The sequence below is a fragment of the Scyliorhinus torazame genome, chromosome 2, assembly GCF_047496885.1.
Source record: "Scyliorhinus torazame isolate Kashiwa2021f chromosome 2, sScyTor2.1, whole genome shotgun sequence".
Classification (NCBI taxonomy): domain Eukaryota; kingdom Metazoa; phylum Chordata; class Chondrichthyes; order Carcharhiniformes; family Scyliorhinidae; genus Scyliorhinus; species Scyliorhinus torazame.
In genome coordinates, this window is record NC_092708.1 from 226,639,932 (window position 1) to 226,663,306 (window position 23,375).

The window sequence follows — 23,375 nt, forward strand, 5'->3', positions numbered from 1 at the left end:
CTTATCTCTGGGGATTGGGTGGGGAAGTGGATTTGAGGTGGATCAGCAATGAATCAGTATTGAATGACAGAGCAGGCATGTGGTGTATGTCCTCCTTTTTCTGGTATTAATTCAAATAGAATTCAGAAAATAGCAAACCTAGTAAATTACATATTTGTTGCCAGCTTCTCTATTACATTGTTGGAACTGCATCAGTTCAAATGTAAATGTTACCTTACTAAAACCTCTGTGGCGATTCAGAGTGGAATTCTCCCATCTCACCCACAGTGGGTTCGGTGATGGGCGGGAGTCTAATGGGAGCCAAAAGGTCGGAAACCCTCCAGCATAAAATCCCGTTGCAATTATCCCCGTGGCAGATTAACGGAGGTGGAAAGGGGAGGGGGGTCAGTCTGCTCGCTGGCAGGTAACACAAAAGCAATTAGCATTCATTAAAATCGCTGCCCGCTGGAATACTATTAAGCCTTTCAATCAAGCATCATGCCGGCTGGAATTTACTTAGGCGTCAAACCCAATTGCTAATGAGTGCGTGGACAAGGGTGTCCTCAGTTTGCACGAGTCTTGAAGGTGAGTGCAACAATTTTCTGCCACAGTGCTGTTCTGCTTCTGATGGGCTGTTCGCCACTCTGCTGAGGCAGATCAGTATTGTACCTGGGGCTGGGGGTACAGGGGCCTCCATCTCCCCTGGTACCAGATACCAGCGTCTATCTGGACAGCACTGTGTTGCTGGACTCATGCAGCCACCGCAACAAAGGTCCAAAGTTCAATGGGGGTAGAGTGCGAGGTGAGACTGGAGGGTGAGGACAAGGGAGGCAATATGGAAGGAGGGCTGTGCGATGAATGAGGGGGAAGGGTAGGGCTAGGGCTCATGATGGCAGTCAAAGGGGCAAAGTAATGGATGCACAATGAACAATGGAAGGCAGAAGGAAGAGCAAGGGAAGGGAATCTGGACACCAATAAGGCTGCATGAAACACTGATAAGCAAGGGGATCAAAGAGATACCACATTGTTTACTGGAAGGGGGTGCACCAAGACTAAAGATGTGGTGGGTAGATGTCCAAGTGGGTGATGGACGCCTCAAAGGTGATGGGCTCAGAGGATGGTGGTTGAATCAAGAAACATACCTCTTCGTGAGGCTACCAGCCCTTTCCCTCTGAGTTGCTGATATTCTGCACAGTCTGGTGCTGTCAGGTGCGCTGGAGAGAGTGATATGAGTGTGCTGGACTGGTATTTAAACCCATTAGCTGAGAGCGGGCGGACAAATTAGCTGGCGGTCGGCAGGAGAGTCGGAGGGAACGTTTGTGCATTGTGAAAGAGGTTCCAGATGCAGAGTCTGGTGCGGGTCCCTGTTATTCCAGTCAGCGGTGCAGGTGCAGCCGGAGCTGCCCACCACCGCACTTTCTCTCAAAATGGGAGAATTCCACCCGACATATCTGACGTTAAGTCATATCACACTTCTGTTATTTCAACAAGTTAAATAAATAAGCATTAACAGGTGGTGAGTAGCTGAACCACACAGAGTTCAGGGCCAGGTTTAAATCACTGGGCTTGTTTAAATTATCTGGGGTGGAATTTTCCAAAGAAAATGGCAGGCGGGATTCGCTGGTCCTGAGGCTAATTATTGACGCCGTCGTAAACGCCGTCGCATTTTACAACGGTGTCAAGAGGCCCCCAGGAGCAGCTATTCCGAGCCCTACAGGAGGCCAGCACGGCACTGGATCGACCCACGTCACTTCTGCTGGGCAGCGCGGGTCTGCGCAGGCGTGCTGCGACCGGCGCGGTTGCGCTCATGGGCGGTAGCTTACTTGTCCGCGCTGGCCCCGATGCAACATGGCATAAGGTTACAGGGGCCGGTGTGGAGCAAAAGAGGCCACCAGCACAAGAGGCCGGCGCGCCGATCGGTAGGTCAGGCCACAGCGGAGGCCCCCCCCCCCCCGGGGTCAGACCTCTCCACCCCTCCACCAGGCCGCCCTGAAAAGATGCACGCCGAGGTCCCGCCGGGTAAGGCCACATGTGGACGCCGCCAGCGGGACTCGGATTTGTTTTGCGGCCACCCGGCCCTCACGGGTGGAGAATCACTAGGGGGGTGGGGTGGGAGGGCGCGTAGAGCAGCCCCGACCAGCACTGCGCCGACCGCACCGGCGCCAATGGCATTGATTCTCCGCTCACTGGAGAATCGGCGGACCGGAGACGGGGCATCGTCGTGCGATTCACGCCCGGCCCGGTGATTCGCTGGTCCGCGTGGGCTGAGAGAATCCCGCCCGGCATGTCCAGTTCTAACTGAAAGCTGTTGTGCTTCTCTCCACAAACATAGTCAGGTTTTCTGACCAGGTCTTCTGATGCTCTGTCAAAAAGAATAGGTGGCCGTGTTTCAGGTTGGCAGAGGGGCCTGATAGACCCGGCAAGTTTGGCTCCACAGAAATCGGGGCGTCATCTTTAAAGGGTGCCCTGGTCTGCAAGAAAATGAACTCCCTCCCACCCTCCCCCATATGGCCATGGAGGATCACCACCATCAACATAAGATTCGTGGAACACCCCCCTCCTCCACCATGGAAGTATGGAGGGCACTCTCCCCCTTTCACCGACCCTGCGTGTTTTCCGGTGCTCACCCCTCTACCATCCCACTACATAGAAGGGGAAGCGCCCCTCCCCAATGTAGGATGGTGAGCCCTGGCACTACCCCCAGCACATCACCCTGGCATTGCTCCGGCACTATCCCCTCCCTGCCAGACAGCAGCACTGCCTGGGATCAGGGTGCAATGACCAACCTCAACCCTCAACCCAGGGGCCTCCAGGCACCTCCTCACCCCCAATGTGGTGGTTACGACTCAAGTTTGTTTTTGAAAACCAGTAGTGATTCGCACCAGCGTGACGTCACTCCGCCAGGGGTGTGAGCATTTCATGGGGCCGGAAGCTATGGTTTAAAGCCATTTAATGATATTTAAATCAATTCAAATTGATCACAGTTCTGTATGAACCTGGTCATGTCACCGGCAGGGGGGGTTGGGGAAGATCTCGAACAGAGATGTCACCAGTGCAAATCCTGTTATGGCTGTCTCACGAGATTTAGTGGCCACAACGGGATTTCCACCTGCGGTGAACCAGTCCTGAAAAATCGTGCCCCTGATCTCAGCTGAAACAAGAATAGGAGCAATGCAGTTTGTTTCAGTACCTCCCGGGTTAGAACTGTTGGCTTGTGGCATGTGGAAATCACGGAACTCACATTGCTATTTTTCATCCAGTGCTCCTGCTCCAGCTACATGTATGTAAATGTCAGGTGTAAACATATTTAGGCTCTTTGTAATGCCAACACTAGATGGTTCAGACTCAAAACAAAATGAATGATTATTTCTCCTCCATTAAAATAGTGATTACACTTCAAAAGTCCTTAATTGTCTGTAAAGCGCTATAGGATGTCCTGAAGTCATGCAAGACCCTATGTAAATACAGGTTTGCTAATTCACTCTTTCTTGCTTTCTTGAACCAGGGGCTAGTGGGCTAAACAGCTGGCTTGTAATGCAGAACAATGCCAGCAGCGTAGGTTCAATTCCCGTACCAGCCTCCCTGAACAGACGCCGGAATGTGGCGACTAGGGGCTTTTCACAGTAACTTCATTGAAGCCTACTTGTGACAATAAGTGATTATTATTATTATTTTCTGTCACTTATTTCTGATTACACCATCATTAAAAATACATGTGCTCCTAACATGAACTTACTGTGAAAGCTCGGACGAATTCTGTCTGATAGATAATTTGTCAGAGTCCCCAACCTGCCAATAAAGAGCACATATTCAATATTCTTCACTGATATTAATAGCATAAGATTATTCCAGAAACACTATTTGAATGCCCAACAATATACAGTGCACATTGCAGAATACTCCACAGGAGGTTTTGCATCATATACAAAGTTCATCACTTTGTTAAATAAAATCATTTTAGGAATTTTCCATTGGATGTAATTCAGGATATATCCATAATTGTTTCCAAAGTATATTCAATGAATAACACTCGCATCAAAGCTATTGTTGAGGGTGAGGGAAATCGAAAAATGTAAAGGTTTGATGAGGGGTGGGCGGGGCACTTGGGGGAGGAGACTGGGTTCAAGGCTTCGGACTAAATTCAGTGACAAAAAGCGTCTAGTCATTGGCGAATTGGGTGGGAGACATTTAATTCATCGACAAGGAGAACGGAATAGGAACAGATCACGAGGGAAAAAATGAAGTGTGGTGCTGATATATTTGGTTGGTTTTAGATTATTCATTTTAATCCTTTTATTACTAGTATTGGAATGTGAGCGTCGAATGGCCGAGAGTCATACATTACAGTCAGCTGGTTTGTTACATATTCAGTATAGAACCCAAACAGGTTGCCTGATAGGAATGAGTATTTTGCATTGAGGCTCCTGTTGAAACAAAAGATGGTTTTAAGATTAGAATGTTGACAAGTGCCGATGCATTGGGTTGTACTTGTTTTAAAGTATATTTGATGCCGTTCCAGTTATCACAGATATCTCTAAACTGGGAGACAAATGTCCAAAGTAATTGAGTATCAATGGCAGCCGTGGTAAGAGTTTGGCTGTACATATCTTCAAAGGCAGCTCCAATTCTGGCAAAGGTTTAGCTCTTCTGAGAAGTCATTCATTTATGTATAGCTAACTATAGGTGAAGAAAGGGCATCAGGCCTGTGAATAGAGCAGGGCCATTGGCTTTTTGTCATATTTATGATGTAGTCGAGGTTCCAAATCCTATCTGCATTTAGCTGATCAATCTGCAGCCAGCCTTCCTGCAGAAAACTTCAGATAGCTGACTTTGTAGAAGTATTTCATCACATAAATGAGCCATTTACTCAGGGATTTGGCAACGTTGACAACAGGGAAGCTACATTCTAGGGATAAATTCAAGTTCTTGCACTCCATGTTAAATAAATTGTCCAGTGAATCCACATCTGACAAGTCCACCCACCGAAGATAAGGACAACACGTGATATGTTCCAGTAAGCCAGTGAAAGTAACAAAGGTTCTCTATTTGATCCCTGCGTTTTGCTATTGTTTAAGGTAAAATACTAAAGATTGTAGTAGATATAGTAGATACAATGGGCGGAACTTTACAATCACTCCACCGGCGGAATCTTTCTGTCCAGCTGAAGTCAATGGACTTTTTAAACACCTCGCCACATTCTTCAGCCCCACCACAATGTGGTTGTAAAGGTTCACTCAAGTTCTGCTCACAGAAGCGATCGGTGATACTGAACCAAAATGGAAATGTTCCCAAAAATGTGACATCAAAGTAGACTGGGAAATGAATGTAAGAATAGAATAGGGAGAATCTCAGCTTTGTTGTAACAAATAGACAATTGTATGTGTTTGTGTGGAAATAATTTGCTATGTCTAATTGGCCTGTGAGGTGCATGTGACTGATAACATGATGAAGCTACTAACTCCAGAAGACCTCTGCAATTATATGAGGAAACAATACAACAGTCTCACAAAACACTGTGAGACTGTTATATTGTTTTCCTGTATAATTGTACAAAAATAAATACTAAAGGAATGCGGTTCTATCGAAACTGGGGATAAAAGCAAATTCTAAAAATCTTAATTTCTCGATCGAAAGTTTAAAATCACTTTATGGAAATAATTGAAAGTAATCAGGAATAATATTAGAACATATAATATAAATACAGGTTCACCAGCTATCGACTCACAATGTGGATAAAAAAATAAAACTTTTGTCTGCAGAAGATGATGGCTCAGGAGACTTCATCTCTTCTATAGGGCTGCTCGTCTCGCCAGCTCCCTTGCAGGCTGCTGGCGGGGCTGACTCTGAAATTCCCGGCTGTCTCCCTCTGGAATAGCTACAGGAGTGCCGGTGACACTAGTTGGAGCCATCTGTTCTGGAATGGGGGTTACCGCCTCTGGCTCCTCACGTGGTCGACATGCTTACGCACCGTCCTATCAGTGGCATTTACCACATACAATACGGGTCCAGATTGAGATACGATTCACCTGACTAACCAGATTGGGCCCCGAGGCAAAATTTCAAACTTGAACCAGGTCACCCAGCTGGAATGATCTGTCACCCTTTTGTGAAGCAGGTTGATTTCCCTGGGAGGCCTGACGTGCCTCCACCCTCCCCGCTAATTTTGGAAATCTCAAGTCCAGATGAATTCCTAAGGCAACGGCCCATAATTCAGATGGTGAGACCTCTGTGGTGGCGTGGGTATTTTGTAGGACAATAGGAAGTTGGTCAACTGATGGCACAACAGCCGGTCTGATTGCTTCCTCATAGCTATTTTAAAGTCTGAACGGCCCTTTCCATCAATCCATTGTGATATGGTGATATGGAGCTGTTCTGGTATGCCGAATTCCATTTGAACAGATTGTTGGAAATCGTCCTCAGTAAAAGGGGTACCATTATCAGACACAATGGTTTCTGTTGGCCATGTATGGCGAATACCCCGTGTAAGGCATCTACAGTAGCCGCCGAGGTTGTAGCTCCCATCTCTTGTATGGATAGTCATTTGGAATGAGTGTCGACCAAGACAAGGAACACTCTGCCCAAGAAAGGACATTCATAGTCGACGTATACTCTGGTCCATGGCGACCAGGCAGCTCCCAGCGGTGGAGATTCAGCATTTTCATTTTTCATTTGCTGGATGGGCATTGTGTAATCCTTGTAAGAGGGGTTCCCTCACTGGGGGGGTGGAACGACGGCTCAAGAGCTTCAAATTATTACTCCATCTCACAGGTTAATTCATTGCTGGGGGTTAAGTAGGGCCTCAACTGTTCAGGCTTCTCATGGTGCCAACATGTTTGTATCACCTGTTCCACCTTGGATAATACTGGATCTCACTGGGTCCAATTTCATCGGTGTCCGAACGACAAGGTGACCAAGGAGTTCTGTTATGGGCCAGGGTTTAGCGAACCCCAAAGTGTATCATGGAGTTCACCTGACCCACAACTTTTACTAGATTGTGGTCTGGGGAGCACACGGCCCACTCTACAGGTGTGGTATAGCAGAAATTGAATAGTATTTTTTAAAGCAAAACATTGTTTATTTTATGAACTCAAGTTAACCTTTTTAAAACATAGAGAACATCTTAGCAACCATTAATTCAAATACAACCCCTAAAGAATACAACACTAAGTAATCCTTTAAGTTTTCCTTTTAACATCCATAAGATTTTTAAAAACCTTCAAAACAGAAAGACATCAGGCTTAACTTCACTACTGAGAATATTTATAATTCTGAATTCACAAATGATCCAGAGATAGTCTTTTGATGGCAGAAAGAACAGCAGTACACTTGCTTGGTCTGGCTTCAGCTCTAACACTGAAAACGAAACTAAAACACTCCCTGCACTCTGCTCAAAAAAGAAAGTAAAAAGCTGACAGACAGCCCAGCTCCACCCACACTCTGACATCATTGATAATACCCATTTCTTAAAGGTACTCTCACTACATATATTTATATACACACCCATTTATCAACACCCATTTCTTAAAGTTACTCTCACATGACAGTTCAGTGCCAAGGTGATTTCTGGGGTACTGGCAGTGGCATCATGTTCTTTGGGAAGGGGAGTTGACTTGATGCATCCAACTTGGAGATTGGGGTGTCAGGCCTGTGTTGAAGGGTATAGTTGTAGGCCGCAAGCAGCACGGGCCCAATGTTGCACCCTGGCAGAGGCAATTGGGGATATAGGCTTGTCCTCTTTCAAAAGACCCAATAGCGGCTTATGGTCAGTTATTATGATGAACCGCCGTCCGTAAATATAATTAGTGAAACTTTTTAATATCATAAAGATGGCAAGTCCCTCCTTCTTGATTTGGGCATAATTTTGCTCAGTTTCCGAGAGAGTCCTTGAAGCAAAGGCAAAGATCCATTCTGATCCGTCTTCCATCTTATGGGACAGAACTGCCTGTTTCCCATATGCAGACGCATCGCATGTGAGAGCAATTGACTTTCCTGGGTCAAAATGAACTAAGAGGTTTATTGCAGTGTTTGTTTTACCAGACGGAAAGTTTCCTCTTGCTGCTCCTTCCATTGCCAACGTTGGCGTATCCTTAGCAACTGGTGTAATGGCACCAATGTCATGACCAGGTTTGGAATGAACCTGCCATAATAGCCAGATTGACAGCTCTGAGAGTGAAACAGCGGAGATTCCTGAAGATATGGAGGATGAGGGGGAAGACATCGACAATGAATACCATGATAGCAACTCTGATGTTGAAAAGAGTGACAACTCTTGAGAGTGAAACAGTGGAGGAGCTGATGACAATCTCGCTATGCAGCTCAACGGATCACTCATATATTTTCAAACAAGACCATGATGACCCAAAGCCTGCATCATCAGGACCAGAGAGTGTTAGCATAGTTATTTCGGGTGAAGAGGAGCCATTGAGCGATGATCCAGCCAGCCGTAGATTTTACCTCCACCCAGGCACCAGAAAGCAAGGCACTCCAAGATACCATTTAGGCCGCAGAAGTGGCCGGGGTCACACAACCCAGTGTGGGCGCGTCGGCACCTCAGGATCCACCTGGGACTCCGCAGACCTCCGAGCATAGGATGCAGACCAGCACCGCACCAAGGGCTGCCAAGCCTCAACATAAACACAAACCACTTCATAAACCCTTTGTCAGAGCAAGAAGAAGAGGAGAAGACTGGGAGAGCTAGCTCATCCCACTGACAAAAGTAAAAAAGGAGAAGATGAGGTCATGACTGACAGACTAGAGACAATGGAACAATAAACACACGGAGAAGCAGCAAACAGCGTCGTGTCAAGAAGAGGAAATGAAAGAAGCTGGTGATGCACGCGTGGCAATCACAGATGCATGCCTTCCAAAGGCACAGAGTAAAGAGGAGATGAAATAAGAGGCTGGCACGTAAACCTGTCTTTGAAAAGGCTGGCAACAGCCCAGATGATCACAGGGGTGATCCCATGAGGGAGGCACAATGACCTGGGTGAAAGAGACGGACGCTGACCAGGCACGTCATATTTATGGACACCTAGTTAAACCTGTTCACATTGTTTAAACATATCACAAATGTATAAAGTTAAAATAGTAATAATGGTTGTAAACAAACATTAATGTTTTCTGAGGAAGGGGGATGTGGTGATATGTCTGTAAGCAATATTGTAGATGGCTGGTGGTGTGACCTCCAACCAGCAGGTGGTGGTTCAGAGCCACCATGCGCTCTCAAGACCGTGGTCATGTGACAAGGCACTCAGATACAAGTGGGGGCACATCCGGTGATCAGCAGATGGTTATAAGACATACATGGGGACACTAGGGGTAGTTCCATGGGAGTACAAAGAAACTCCATGATAACGTGCTCTGTATCAGATCGCTATCTTACGATATGTGATTTAATAAAGATACTGGTTTGGACAAGTCACAAGTTGTTTGGTAGCTTCCTTGCTAGACATTGAACACCAAACACAACAATTGACGCTTGGCCGTCGTGCTACCCAAATTCAGGGTCTAAGTCCCTTCTTGAAGGTAATCAAACATCTGCTCCCCCATAACCAATGCCCAGGTATCAACCTCCATCTCCAAGAGTTATCGAGCCACTTACAGAATTATTTCAATTGGGGCTGTCTTTTTTAGTTTGATGATATTTGGACGATACATTTTGTGGCTCTCCTCAGAGCTCTTTTCCACTTGGTTCAGTGGTGTGGTGGGTTACTGCTGCTGTTTGTTTTTTGCATTGGCGCTCTCTACCTCATGCGACAATGTGCCTGGATGCTGCCTGTTCGATTGCAATGAAAACAGATGAGCTTGCAATAATGGCAAGCTTCCTGGGGGTGGTCCTCCTGCATCGATAGCAATCCACCTCTGTCCTGGGCTGTCGCCCCATTCTTTTCCCGGCTCTCTGACTTCGATCCAGTCCCCAGGACCGTGTCTTGTTCTCTATTGTGCCTGTTGATCTCGCCGTGCGCCTCATGGGCATACTGCCCCACAACTGATTCACTTCCCCTTTAGTACACTTTGAACTCAGATGTGCCTTTGTCACCTGAACTATGTCAATCGCTTTGTCTAACGTGATTTTACTTTCAGCCAGGCATCTGCTCTCTCTATTGGTCGGGGTTCGCATGCTCCCATGCAATTGGTTCTGAGCCGGTCACGTGGACTGCAAAGACTGTCCCCTTAAAGGGGCCACATACCGATATAATTAATTTACTGATGAACAGCATGTTACTGCTTTTTCTTGAGTTTGGTATTAGGGTTTCATTGTATAAAAATGTGTTCATACCGAGGGAATTGGAAGTGTTTGTGGGCAACATTTTCCAAAAACAAATGACAAAGTGTCAGATTCTGACTGAAAACCTATGATTTTCTCCCCAGAAACACAGCCAGGTTTCCTGCCCAGATCTTCTGACACTGTCAGAAAGGAATTGGTGGATATGTTTCGCGCCGTGGCCATGGCAGGGTCCCAGGGCTGGAAAGCCCAATTACACAGCGATCTTTAAAGGGCGCCCCAATCGGTGCTAAAAATATACTGCCCCCCCCCCCCCCCCCCACCCAAACAAGCTTTGGGTCGACTCCCCCACCACAGAATTATCAGGAGGCATTCTCCCCCCTCTCCCACCACCCCCAATGCATTTTCCGGCACACACCACTCTCCCCCACCCTTCACATAAGGTGTAGCCCCTCCCCGCCTTCAGAGGAAAAGGGTTTTCCCCTCTCAGAGCCCCAGGGGGCAGTGCTTGGGGCGCTGCCAGGGTGCCTGGGTGCACTGCCCACCCTCAGCTCTCAACCCGGGTGCCGCCAGGCATCTCCTACCCCCAGCATGATCATTTTAAAAAAAACATTTTTTAAATTTAGAGTACCCAATTCATTTTTTCTAATTAAGGGACAATTTAGCGTGGCCAATCCACCTAGCCTGCACACCTTTGGGTTGTGGGGGTGAAACCCACGCAAACACAGGGAGTATGTGCAAACTCCACACAGACAGTGACCCAGAGCTGGGATCGAACCTGGGACCTCGGCGCCGGGAGGCAGCAATGCTAACCATTGCGCCACCGTGCTGCCTGGCATCATGACTTGTTCTCATTTTCAAGAAACAATAGTGAATTTTTAGTGAATAGGGAAGATTCAGGGAGGTCAGAAGAATTGACTGTAACTCGATAATGATATTAAAATTGATTCAATTTGATGCAAATTAAATTAGGTTATGGAGTCATAGAGTCATAGATGTTTATAGCACGGAAACAGGCCCTTCGGCCCGGCTGGTCCATGCCGCCCAGTTTCTATCACTAAGCTAGTCCCTGCATTTGGTCCATATCCCTCTATGCCTATCCTGCCCATATAACTGTTGAACTGCTTTTTAAAGGACAAAATTGTACCTGCCTCTACCACTGCCTTTGGCAGCCCATTCCAGCTGCTCACCACCCTGTGTGAGAAGAAATTTCCCGTCTGGTCTCTCTTGTATCTCTCTCCTCTCACCTTAAACCTATGCCCTCTAGTTCTAGAGTCCTCTACCTTTGGGAAAAGATGTCGACTGTCTACCTTATGTATGCTCATTATTTTATAGATCTCTATGAGACCACCCCTAAGCTGCCTATGCTGCAGGGAAAAAAGTCCCAGTCTATCCAGCCTCTCCTGATAACTCAGACCATCAAGTCCTGGTAGCACCCTCGTAAATCTCTTCTGCACTCTTTCTAGTTTAACAATATCCTTCCCATAATAGGGTGGCCAGAACTGAACACAGTATTCCATGTGTGCACTTCCCAAAGTCTTGTGCTCATGCTTCCTGGGTATGAACCTGATCATGTCATCGGGGAGGGCCTGGGAACATTGCGATGGAAAATGTCATCGGCACAAATTCCATTTTTGGACTCTCGGGAGTTTGCGGAATCGCACCCTATGTCTTGGCATGGCAGGATTGGAAATAAATCTGTATTGAGCTCAGACTCATTCTTCCCCCAACATGTGGATATATGGGTATTACCCTCTTGTAATTGACCCAATTCTCCTTTAACATCTCAGAAACTACCAAAATATAATTTAATTAATAATTAATTATTTAATTATTTAAATAAGTTTAAATTATTTTTTAAACTCTTTTCTAGCATCTGAGGAATGAACAGATACCCACCGCTTTATTGTAAACATGCTTTGTCTTCTGTACTTCCTGTTGCAATGAATGTATTTTCTGTAGCAAGGACATCTGGGAGCCAATTTCATCAGCCAAACGAGCTATGTTTCGAGTCAGTAGAAGTATGTGAGCTTCCAGATGAGCAAACCTCCTTTGCACTGTACTATAAAGCAGCAAACACACAAATAAATGGACACAAATCAGTTGAAACCTGCAAGAAGCAATAATCACAATTTTCTAAGAAGCTTTTAAATGCCATGTTATTGCTCGCAGATGGATGTGTTACATTATAAAATAAAAACACAATTACATTATTGATTTAATGAACAGACAACAACCGAAAAAAGATCTTGGCAGATAAATGTGTAGACTGTAAAGACGTGACCAAATGCTGACATGATAAATAAATCTACAATAGAGCAAGAGAGCGATCAAACTAATGCCTTGAAATTACAAATAAGTCTTATGACTGAAACAGGTTAACACTGGCTAGTGAGGAAGGTTTGATATAGGCTTTGTAAGGATAGAAAATCAGTTTTGCTTCTTATATATCATGGAGTGTATTATCTAGTTCGTATGTGGATAAGATGGAAATCCAGTGGACAGGGATGTGAAGAAGGAAATTAGCTCAGCATATTGGTTATTGGATGCCAGGTGAGGAGGAAGTGGACCAAATACTTTGTAGGCAGATATCGGGGGCTGGATTCTTTGGTCCCCCAGCCTTGTGTTTCTCGACCATGTGCTATTTGCTGGCTGCGGGATTCTCTACTCCTGCCGCTTGTCAGTGGGATTTCCCATTGAAACCACACCACGCTGCCCGGAAATCCGTAGGTGGGAGTATGCTGCCGGCGGGAAAAGACAACTCCAACGACCGGAGATTTAGGCCAGCAAGTGTTTTTAGAAACATGCAGTCATTTAGAGATTTCAATTTACCAGGGGCATATTAGAATCTGTGAAAGTGTGCAATAGATGTCCAACCAGGACCTTGGACACAATAATTAGTTAATGAACCATACAAAGACTGTTATTAATTAAGACAACAAGAAAGTATTGTAGATCTGACTCAGAGTTTAACATGAGACCAATGAAAGTAAAGAGGATCAGGCTGATTACACCAGCCTGATTTAAATAGTAAAGAACTCATGGCTTACAAACCTAAAAGAATTCTTTGAGGAAGTGATAAAGTTAATTGATGAGGGAAGGGCTGTAGATGTCATATACATGGACTTCAGTAAGGCATTTGATAAAGTTTCCCATGGCAGGTTGATGGAAAAAGTGAAGTCGCATGGGGTTCAGGGTGTGCTAGATGGATAAAGAACTGGCTGGGCAACAGGAGACAGAGTAGTGGTGGAAGGGAGTGTCTCAAAATGGAGAAGGGTGACTAGTGGTGTTCCACAGGGATCCGTGCTCGGACCACTGTTGTTTGTGAAACACATAAATGATCTGGACAAAGGTATAGGTGGTCTGATTAGCACGTTTGCAGATGATACTAAGATTGGTGGAGTTGCAGATAGTGAGGGGGACTGTCAGAGAATACAGCAAAATATAAATAGATTGGAGAGTGGGGCAGAGAAATGGCAGAAGGAGTTCAATCCAGGCAAATGCGAGGTGATGCATTTTGGAAGATCCAATTCAAGAGCGGACTATACGGTCAATGGAAGAGTCCTGGGGAAAATTGATGTACAGAGAAATCTGGGAGTTCAGGTCCAATGTACCCTGAAGGTGGCAATGCAGGTCGATAGAGTGGTCAAGAAGGCATACAGCATGCTTGCCTTCATCGGACGGGGTACTGAGTACAAGAGTTGGTTAGGCCACATTTGGAATACTGCGTGCAGTTCTGGTCGCCACATTACCAGAAGGATGTGGATGCTTTAGAGAGGGTGCAGAGGAGGTTCACCAGGATGTTGCCTGGTATGGGGGGTGCTAGGTATGAAGAAAGGTTGAGCAGATTAGGATTGTTTTTGTTGGAAAGACGGAGGTTGAGGGGGGACCTGATTGAGGTCTACAAAATTATGAGAGGTATGGATAGCAACAAGTATTTTCCAAGAGTGGGGGTGTCAATTACAAGGGGCCATGATTTCAAGGTGAGAGGGGGAAAGTTTAAGGGAGATGTGCGTGGAAAGTTTTTTACGCAGAGGGTGGTGGGTGCCTGGAACGCTTTGCCAGCGGAGGTGGTAGAGGCGGGCATGATAGCATCATTTAAGGTGCATCTAGACAGATATATGAACAGGCAGGGAACAGAGGGAAGTAGATCCTTGGAAAATAGGCGACAGGTTTAGATAAAGGATCTGGATCGGCACAGGCTGGGAGGGCCGAAGGGCCTGTTCCTGTGCTGTAAGTTTCTTTGTTCTTTGTTCTGATACAAATCTTGTCAGAATGGTAACGTACTATTAGCACAGTTTTCTGAGTCAGCCTGTTTACATAATTATTCATTGCTCTGGTTGCACATCTGGACAGGCTCAGGGATGACACAAGAGAGTGAGGTCCCCAAATTCAGTGAAGATAGCTCCTAACACTTATTGGTAAGTAGGTGCAACAATGGTTATTGGTATCGGAGTACAACCAATCAGACTATAAGAAAACAATATTTGCATTTACATAGCACCTCAGGAAGCCATAAGTTGCCTTACAGCCAGTGAAGCATTTTTAATGTGTAGTCACAGCTTTAATGTATGATATGCAGAAGCCAATTTACACCAAGCAAGGTCCCAGAATGTGATAATGGCCCAGATAATCGAATTTTAGATTTTGGGTGCTACATGGGCCAGGTCAGGGTTATCTCTCCTGTTCTATATTAAAATACTGATGAGCGCAGACATTTAAAATCGCATCCAAAAGATGGCAGTGCTGGCAATGCAGTACTTCCACAGTACTGTACTGAAGTCCCAGCTTAGATTGCGTGCCCAAGTCGCTGGAATGGGATTTGAAGCCACAGTCTACTGACTATGTGGTGACAATTCTACCATAAAGCTACGAGTGACATTCTAATAGCATTAATTCAATGCTGAATAGGGAGTGGAGGACATATGTGAGCATTGTGGGAGGGGGCCCCGCTAACCAAGTACATATGTTTTGGTCCCGTCCGAAGCAGAAGTATTGGAGGGAGGTTTTCAGTGTCATCTCAGGGGTAATGCATGCAAACTTGGAACCAGAGCCCCAAGAAGCCATTTTCGGTGTGTCGGACTGGCCTGAGCTGCAGGCGGGTGCGGGGACGGATATTGTAGCCTTCGCCTCACTGATTGCCCGGAGGCGGGTCCTGTTGGGGTGGAGGTCAGCTTCTCCACCCTGTGCCTCGGTTTGGCGGGGGGGATCTGTTTGAATTTCTGACTCTCGAGAAGGTGAGATTTGAGCTGAGGGGGATGAAGGAAGGGTTCTACATTTCATGGGGACTGTTTATTATGCACTTTCGGGAATTGGTTGCCATCGAACATTAGGGGAGGGAGGGTGTGGAGATTGGGGTTATTATTGTCGTTGATTGCACTGTTTACTGATTGGCTGCTAATTTTTGTTTTTTACCTGGAATGTATGGGTGGATGTTTTGGTCGGTATAGTGAATGTGGTGCTGTTTTTGTTGGGGGATTGTTGTTGTATTTGTTTTGTTTGTTTTTTCTTTTATTGTTTATTTGATGAAAATGAGGAGACTATTTTAAAATTAATTCAATGCTGAATGTTGAAAACCCACATTCTGAGAATGATTGCACTGTTTGCACCAATTAATCCGTTACTTTGAAAATCAGTTTCTCGTTTTATACTTATCTCTTCAAAACCTAATTCTGTGTATCTGCTAACACAGAACACATGAACTACCTGCTATTCTTATGTAGATCCTTATCATGTGTCCAAGATGATCAGAAAGTGCCACCGATACTGGGGCTATTGCTGTTTACAGTGCATAGAAAAAGGAGTTGAACACTGAGCAAAAATAAAGCTTGTTCTGTTTGCAGTTGACACCAAATTGTAGGTGATAAGTTTCAACAATTGAATGCTATGCAGCTGAAATTCCATCAAATTCACCCTGGAGTGGGGGTAGATAATTATTACCACTGCATGCTTTGACAATGTTAGCAAGTTGGTGAAAGTCTGCACACTTCAGTGTATGCTCAACCAACCAACTGGGTCCTGGGCTGTGTCTTGAGATAGAAGCAGATTGGTTGAGATAGAAGCAGATTGTAGTGCAGAGACTGCCATGGTAAAGTATACCAGTAACTGCACTATTTGACCTCCATGTTACCCTGTTTATTCCAACCTTCATAGTGTCTATACAATTTATTCCAGAAAGTCTTTATTTTTGTCTTTGGAACGCGTTTAGTTTATAATTATTGGTTGTATAAAAATGATTCATTATAAACACAAGCTCCTATTCTATTTAAATCTTCTTTTTAATTAGTTAGAGAATCAAATGAGCAAAACCACAATTGTAGGTGAAACCTAAATGCTGCCAAATGTACTAAATGCCATGGCAACTTTAAGGTAAAATGTTACCACCTATAACATAAAATGGACATCACTTTGAAAGTCTCCTTTTGGTTGAAGTTGCGAAAGGGTTATTGCTTTTTGGTAAAATGGATTAGTGCCATGAATCTGCACAGTTCTTTTACTGTCCTCTGACCTGTAGAGGATGTGGGTCCATACTTAGCAATTTGCGACAAAGCATCTTATAATGTTCATTCACAACATAAATAGAAATTGCATTCTTGCCCCAGAATTCTTCTCAGCCAATTAAGTATTTTTTGAGGTACAGCCACCAATCTATGTTCAGCAAATTACAATAAAAGACAATGAGATAAATGAACAGGTAATCTGATTTTCACAATATTGGTTGGTGGAAAGATAATTGTTGGACTCTTTGAAGAGTGTTGTTGGACTGTTCAGGCCACAACCTAATATCTCAGCCAAAAAAGGCAAGATCCTGTCAGTTTTCTCAGGTGAATTTAAGATATCCCAAAGCAATGGATAGAGGTCAGCAGAGGACACACCATTGCAGTTTGTGGGAAAGTGTTGGACACAATCCAACTGTCATATTTCCAAACAATACTACAGCAATTATATTTTCAAAATCATTAATTACCTCTGGAGAACGTTGGGATATTTTGCATTTGTGAAAGGGTGTGTTATACATGCAAATTCTTTCTCTTTCAATGTCCATTATTGCAACTTCACTCAATACTGCCCTGAATTGTTATCTAAAAGATTGTCTTGATGTTTCTGGCGTGGAGAATGAGCTAGTCTAATATGGTGTGCTGTGACTACTCCACCAATAAATGAAAATATGACAAGATTAAACCTGAAAATTTGGCATTGTGATTTGCTTATTTAGGTTCATAAAGTTATGAATAAAACATTTTCAGGATCCCTTGACGTCAGTGCTGCATGGTTAGTAATTCCTATAAAAGCCTTGGCATAAATTGATATTATTAATAGGGATGTTATAATCGCTGTCAATCCTTTTCATTTGTTACGTTGACGCAAAATAATTAAAGGGTGGATTATATTATTGACATTTCATTATGAGGTGTCAATATTTAGAAATGTGTTACTTTTTTCAATTCATCTACTCAACTATCTCTTCTTGGATAAATACCAAAGATCCTTCTGTCGCTGTGATGTAAGCTGTGCTAATAGTTTGCCATTTTTCACAGGACTTTGTCCTTTCTGCCAATGCAGTAACTTCCGACGCACTGGTACAGTCCCACTCTCCCTCGAAAGAAGGGTGAACAGTTCCCGGTAATTTTCTTCCAGTGACTGCAGATGTTGCCTGATATCTTCCAGTTGCGATAGTCTTGTAGTTCCGGTGGACACAGAGTCACTGCTTGATGCTTCAATCACTGAGCCCAGATGTGGAGATTCTGATTCTTGTTCACCTTTATTGAAGTGAAAATAACACTGCAGTCAAGTGAAGCAGAAATTTGTGAATACATACGATATGTTCCATTTCTTTGCACTGCCCCTCGCAAAAAACCCTTTTCGTATTTCCATTTAGTATTCTTATAATAAAAGCCATGCTGTAATTTGCCTCGGGTTGTCCTGTGGCCTGTGCCATGTAGTCATTTTCCTCATGCCGAAACCTAAAGTGTAAAAATCTTACTGGTACACGTCATCTTTATTGCTAATAATCTTAAATGACATGAAGAGAAGTTCTTACAAGGAGTCTTTGGGGGTTTCCTTTGTTACAGCACAGAAGGACCCCTTGTCCTTCATTTGGTTAATCAAATAAACTAAATCAACAAAATGAGGGATAAATTAAAATGCAGCTCTTTAAAGGGATACTGCATCAAAGTAAATGGAATCTCAAAAGAAACTTCAACCGTCAAAACAAAATGTGATTTGAAGGGATCAATGAAACACCCCAGTCCCCACGGTGTGCACCAGGCATGGAAGGCCTCCATTGTGCCGGAAGACACCAAGTGCTCTCTTTCCAGTGACGCCTGGCAGTGAACTTAGCCGCGGAAGAGGGGCAGACAGTTGGGATGGTTGGCCACCTCGACTGCCCGCTACCTAGACCTATTGATAGCTAGCTTGGCTCAGCACAGGAGCAGGCCGATGCGGAGGTCCTCCTCCCTCCCCACCCCCCTTCACAATGAGTGCTTTGAACCTGTGTGACTGTGGCTCTCCAAAGGAGCAATTTACCCAGTGCCACTCCCTCATAAGTATTGTTTGCATCATGTGTTGCTTTTCTATTCAAAAAAAATTAATCAACAAAACTTCTGTAAAATTCAGTTGCACCCATATTTTTGGCACTATGTCTACTCTTTCAAGTCTTACTTGCAGTAGAGGCGGTACAGAGAATGTTAACTAAATTGGTCCATGGGACGAGAGGGTCATCCTAAGATGAGAGGCTGAATAAATTGGGTTTATATTCTCTGGAGTTTAGAAGAATGAAAAGCGATCTACAAGATTCTGAAGGGCTTTGATCGGGAAGATGCTGAGAGATTGTTTCCACTGGTCGGAGAATCTAAAACACAGTTCAGGATAAAGGGGCCGATCATTTAGGATGAGATGAGGAGAAATTTCTTCACTCAAAGGGTTGTGAATCTTTGAAATTCTCTAACCTAGAGGCGGCTGTGGATGTTCCATCATTAAATACATTTAAGGCTGGAATAGACAGACCTTTGGTCTCTCAGGGTATTAAGGGATATGGGGAATGAGCGGGGAAGTGGAGTTAAAGCCCCCAAGACTGAATAGGGGAGCATCCTCGATGGGTCGTATGGTCTACTCCTGCTCCAAGATTTTCAGCATTGCAAAATCATATCTATGACATGCATAATTCTTGAGCTGGATGCCAATTTGGTGAACACATTAGTAGAAGTGCAGGGAGTAACGCAGAAAGTATGCAGAGCAGGCAGATCATCATATTAGTTCACGTCTAATACGGATTTCACACAGCAGTGCTAACTTCAACTTAAACACTCCAGTTAACAGTCTGTGAACCTTGCACAGCTAATGTGTATTCAGCATGAGGGTATCTGATATCAATGCTGGTTAAATGGGGCAGCAACTACTTTCAGGTTAGTTGCTGATTGATTTCTGCTTGCTGCTACTGAGTTAATGAAAGTGTTTGCTGGTTTGTATTATTGATTAAAGTTAGGTAAGTTTACAGGGAGTGGTGTGAATGTGGTGACGGTCTTGGTTTGCACTTTGAGTTCTGCTCGGGCTGCTTGCTTCCACATGTGGGTGAAGTGGAATTGAACCACTTTCATTTGCAGTACAATTAGAGAATGGGCAGAAAGAGACAGAGAAGGACAAGCTGCTGGAAGAGGAGGATGGGGGAATTGGCTCTCAGCCAGAAGCTATATTCACCAAAGATCTTCAGAAAGCAATTCCCGTACGTCAATCTCAGCTCAGAATATTGTGTTCAATATCTCCCCATCTGTAAGAAAGTGCTCATTGAAATTGACTATCTGTTGCAGCCTGACTTGCAGCCTCAAAACAAGGTAGACCACACAGCCAATGGCTGTGAAGGTGGTGATGGCTTTGGGCTCCTTCCAGGATAAAGCAATGGCCAGAATTCTCGCTTGGCCCCACTGGTGAGTTCAAAGGTAGGTAGGGGAGTGTAGGGGGTGAAGAATTCAGCAGAAGTCCAAAATTTGGTTTTGCACTGATGTGAATTTCCGACATGATCTTGCACTGGAGCCCACCAGGAATCCCGCTGGAGGACGGCATAAGACTGATTTGTATCCCGTTACTGGGATGCAGATGAAGGCCTGACTGGAATCTTTCAGCCACTACCGATTCTCTGCAACATCAGCGGGAAAACATGCCGGCATAGAACACGTCTGGAACATTGTGACGTCCAGAAATTAGGACCTACCTGAACAATTTCTGGAGTTCGGATGGAGGCCACCAGCAATCCAAATGCTAAAACATCACAGCAGTGGGTAGGGGGGGGGGGAGGGGGGGGGGCATCTACAATTGGATCTTCCAGATTGAGAGTCACCGAGGAGGTCTATCTTCTAGCCTCAAGGGTGTTCCTGGAGATCCATATTACCTTTCAAGAGGTCCACATTCTTTCTTAATGGTGGATGTGTGATGTTGGGCGCATTTTCAGTATGGCATCCATCCAGATATGATGGGGGGGGCATGTGGTAATCTGTGTTAGGAGGATTACGGTAGCTAGTAATGCCGGAATACCATTGGTGGAGAATGTACTTGTTCCATTGGATAAGCTTGCATGTTAGCTCCGCCTTGAAAGGCGGGGTATAAGAGCCCGTGCTGCCCCAGCAGCTTCCTTCTGTACCTGCGCTGCTAGGGGAAACATCTAGCGTATTAAAGCCGTCAATTGTCTCCAATCTCGTTTCTGCGGTTATTGATTGTGCATCAATTTAATACGCTAGATTTTAAAGAATGGAGCTCCGAATCAAGCCGGAGTGTCTGCAACTCAGCCCCCACGTGGCAAACTCAGCGGCAACCTTCAAGCACTGGCTGGCATGTTTTAACGGATACCTCAAAATGGCCGAAAACACACCCACGGGAGAACAGAAACGGCAAGCCCTGCACTCGAGGGTGAGCCCAGAAATTTACACCCTCATCGAGGACGCGGACGACTTCGATGCAGCAATGGAGCTGCTGAAAGGACATTATATTCGCCCGGTAAACCAGGTCTACGCTTGACATCTGCTCGCGACGAGGCGACATGTCACTGGGGAATCGCTGGAAGAATTCTACCGTGCGCTCCTGGTGTTAGGGAGAAACTGCAGGTTTCGGCGAGCGACCACACAGAACTTTTGATCCGGGACGCTTTCGTTGCAGGTATGCTGTCCTCCCAACTCCGCCAGCGATTGCTAGAGAAAGATACTCTAGGCCTCAAGGAGGCACGGGCCCTTGCCAGCTCCCTGGATGTGGCCTCCCGAAACGCCCGCGCTTACGTCCCCGACCGCGTGGCAGTCCCCTGGGCAGCATGGAACCCCCCTGCGGCCGACCCAGAGACATCTCCCATCCCCCCACAAGCTTGTGCTGCAAGACGGCCTGGCAACCCCGGGGGGTCCCCGCTGCTATATTTGCGGGCAGGTCAAGTGTGGTGGTATGTATTAGGGGTAATATGGTACACCATGAATGCCGAGGAGCTATTGGAGGACAGATGCTGGGTCCTGATTGGATCTGCCACCTACTGGGCTCCACCCAGATAGGCAGGGTATAAGAACCCGGTTTCTCCCAACAGCTGCATTCTGTGACTGAGCTGCTGGGGAACAAGTCTTCGCAATAAAGCTTCGATTGAAGTTCTCTACGTCTCGCCTAGTGTGTGATCGATGGTGCTACACCAAGCACCCCCGACAGCGCTATCCAGCCCCCGCATCCACCTGCAAGGGATGCGGTAAAAAGGGCCACTTCGTGGCAGTATGCCAGGCCCGGGCGGTCGCAGCAGTCTCCTGTGGTGAATGCGGACCGCCACCACAACCCTCTCCACGGTCCGCGTGCGGCCAGCGGGCACCGCCATCTTCCTCCTCCAGGGCCACGTGCGGCCTGCGGGCGCCGCCATCTTGTCCCGCGAACGCCACCTGCGATGGATGGGCGCCTCCATTTTATGCACCCCCGGCCATGTGCGACCAATGGGCACCGCCATCTTGGATGGGCCCCCAGGACCCCAGCTCGGCTGACCACACACCGCCCGAAGAGAATATTCAACTGGTGCCACGAGTAGCCTTGGTGACCCTGGACCAATCTCGGCCCCGAACAGAGCGGACAGTTTAAAAGGTCGCGGCCTGGGTGAGGTAAGTACTGCTTAACAACTTCCTTACCTTGCAGGTCAGCTGTTAGTTTTGGGAGATCAGTTTCGGGAGCAGGCCTATTGGCTGACTGTAAATCAGGAAGGATACAAAGGGTGTGACTGAAATGCCTTTAGAAACAGAGTGCTGGAGGCAAACAGAGTGTATCTGAGTTTGGGTAAGGCTGAGTTCGGGTAAGAGGTGAGTGAGGGCTGTGTTTTTTGGTGTTTGGGGGTGAGTTTCCAAAAAAAAAAAAAAATCCAATTAGTTAAGTAAATTAATTAACTAGTTAAGGGAATTTGGTGCTCATTTTAAGGAGGTGCAGAGAAGCAGACCTGTGAAAGAGTCTCGGGAGCAATTACATCACAGCCAGCAGGTAAGTGATTGGCTTGTGACTGGTAAGTGATTTCTCTCTCTTTGACTTTCTCTTAGCTGTGTAGTGTAGTTCAAATTTAACTTCAGGTTTAAGTCATGGCAGGAGAGCTCAGACCCATGTCATGCTCCTCTTGTGAGATGTGGCAAGTCAGGGACCCTTCTGGTGTCCCTGACTCCTTCATCTGCAAGAGGTGTGTCCAACTGCAGCTCCTGTTAGACCGCTTGACGGCTCTGGAGCTGCGGATGGATTCACTTTGGAGCATCCGCGATGCTGAGGAAGTTGTGGATAGCACATTCAGTGAGTTGGTCACACCGCAGATTAAAATTACTGAGGCAGATAGGGAATGGGTGACCAACAGACAGAGGAAGAGTAGGAAGGCAGTGCAGGGATCCCCTGCCGTCATCTCCCTCCAAAACAGATTTACCGTTTTGGAAACTGTTGGGGGAGATGGCTCACCAGGGGAAGGTGGCAACAGCCAGGTTCATGGCACCATGGCTGGCTCTGCTGCACAGAAGGGCAGGAAAAAGAGTGGCAGAGCTATAGTGATAGGGGATTCAATTGTAAGGGGAATAGACAGGCGTTTCTGCGGACGCAAACGAGAATCCAGGTTGGTATGTTGCCTCCCTGGTGCAAGGGTCAAGGATGTCTCGGAGCGGCTGCAGGGCATTCTGGAGGGGGAGGGTGAACAGCCAGCTGT

The 23,375-nt window shown here is 45.9% G+C and overlaps 1 protein-coding gene across 2 annotated transcripts in view; it reads right to left on the bottom strand.

Moving 5' to 3' along the window:
- LOC140396157 (uncharacterized) overlaps positions 1 to 23,375 on the bottom strand; it is a 193,012-nt gene that overhangs the window by 30,302 nt on the left and 139,335 nt on the right. The window contains exons 9-11 of one of the 2 annotated variants that reach the window (XM_072484393.1): positions 17,685 to 17,964; positions 12,104 to 12,266; positions 3,716 to 3,768 (exon numbers count right to left, since the gene is read on the bottom strand). In XM_072484393.1, coding sequence (XP_072340494.1) covers positions 3,716 to 3,768; positions 12,104 to 12,266; positions 17,685 to 17,964 — 496 coding nt within the window. The remainder of the gene's footprint in view (positions 1 to 3,715; positions 3,769 to 12,103; positions 12,267 to 17,684; positions 17,965 to 23,375) is intronic. The other variant, XM_072484403.1, reaches the window with a different exon arrangement.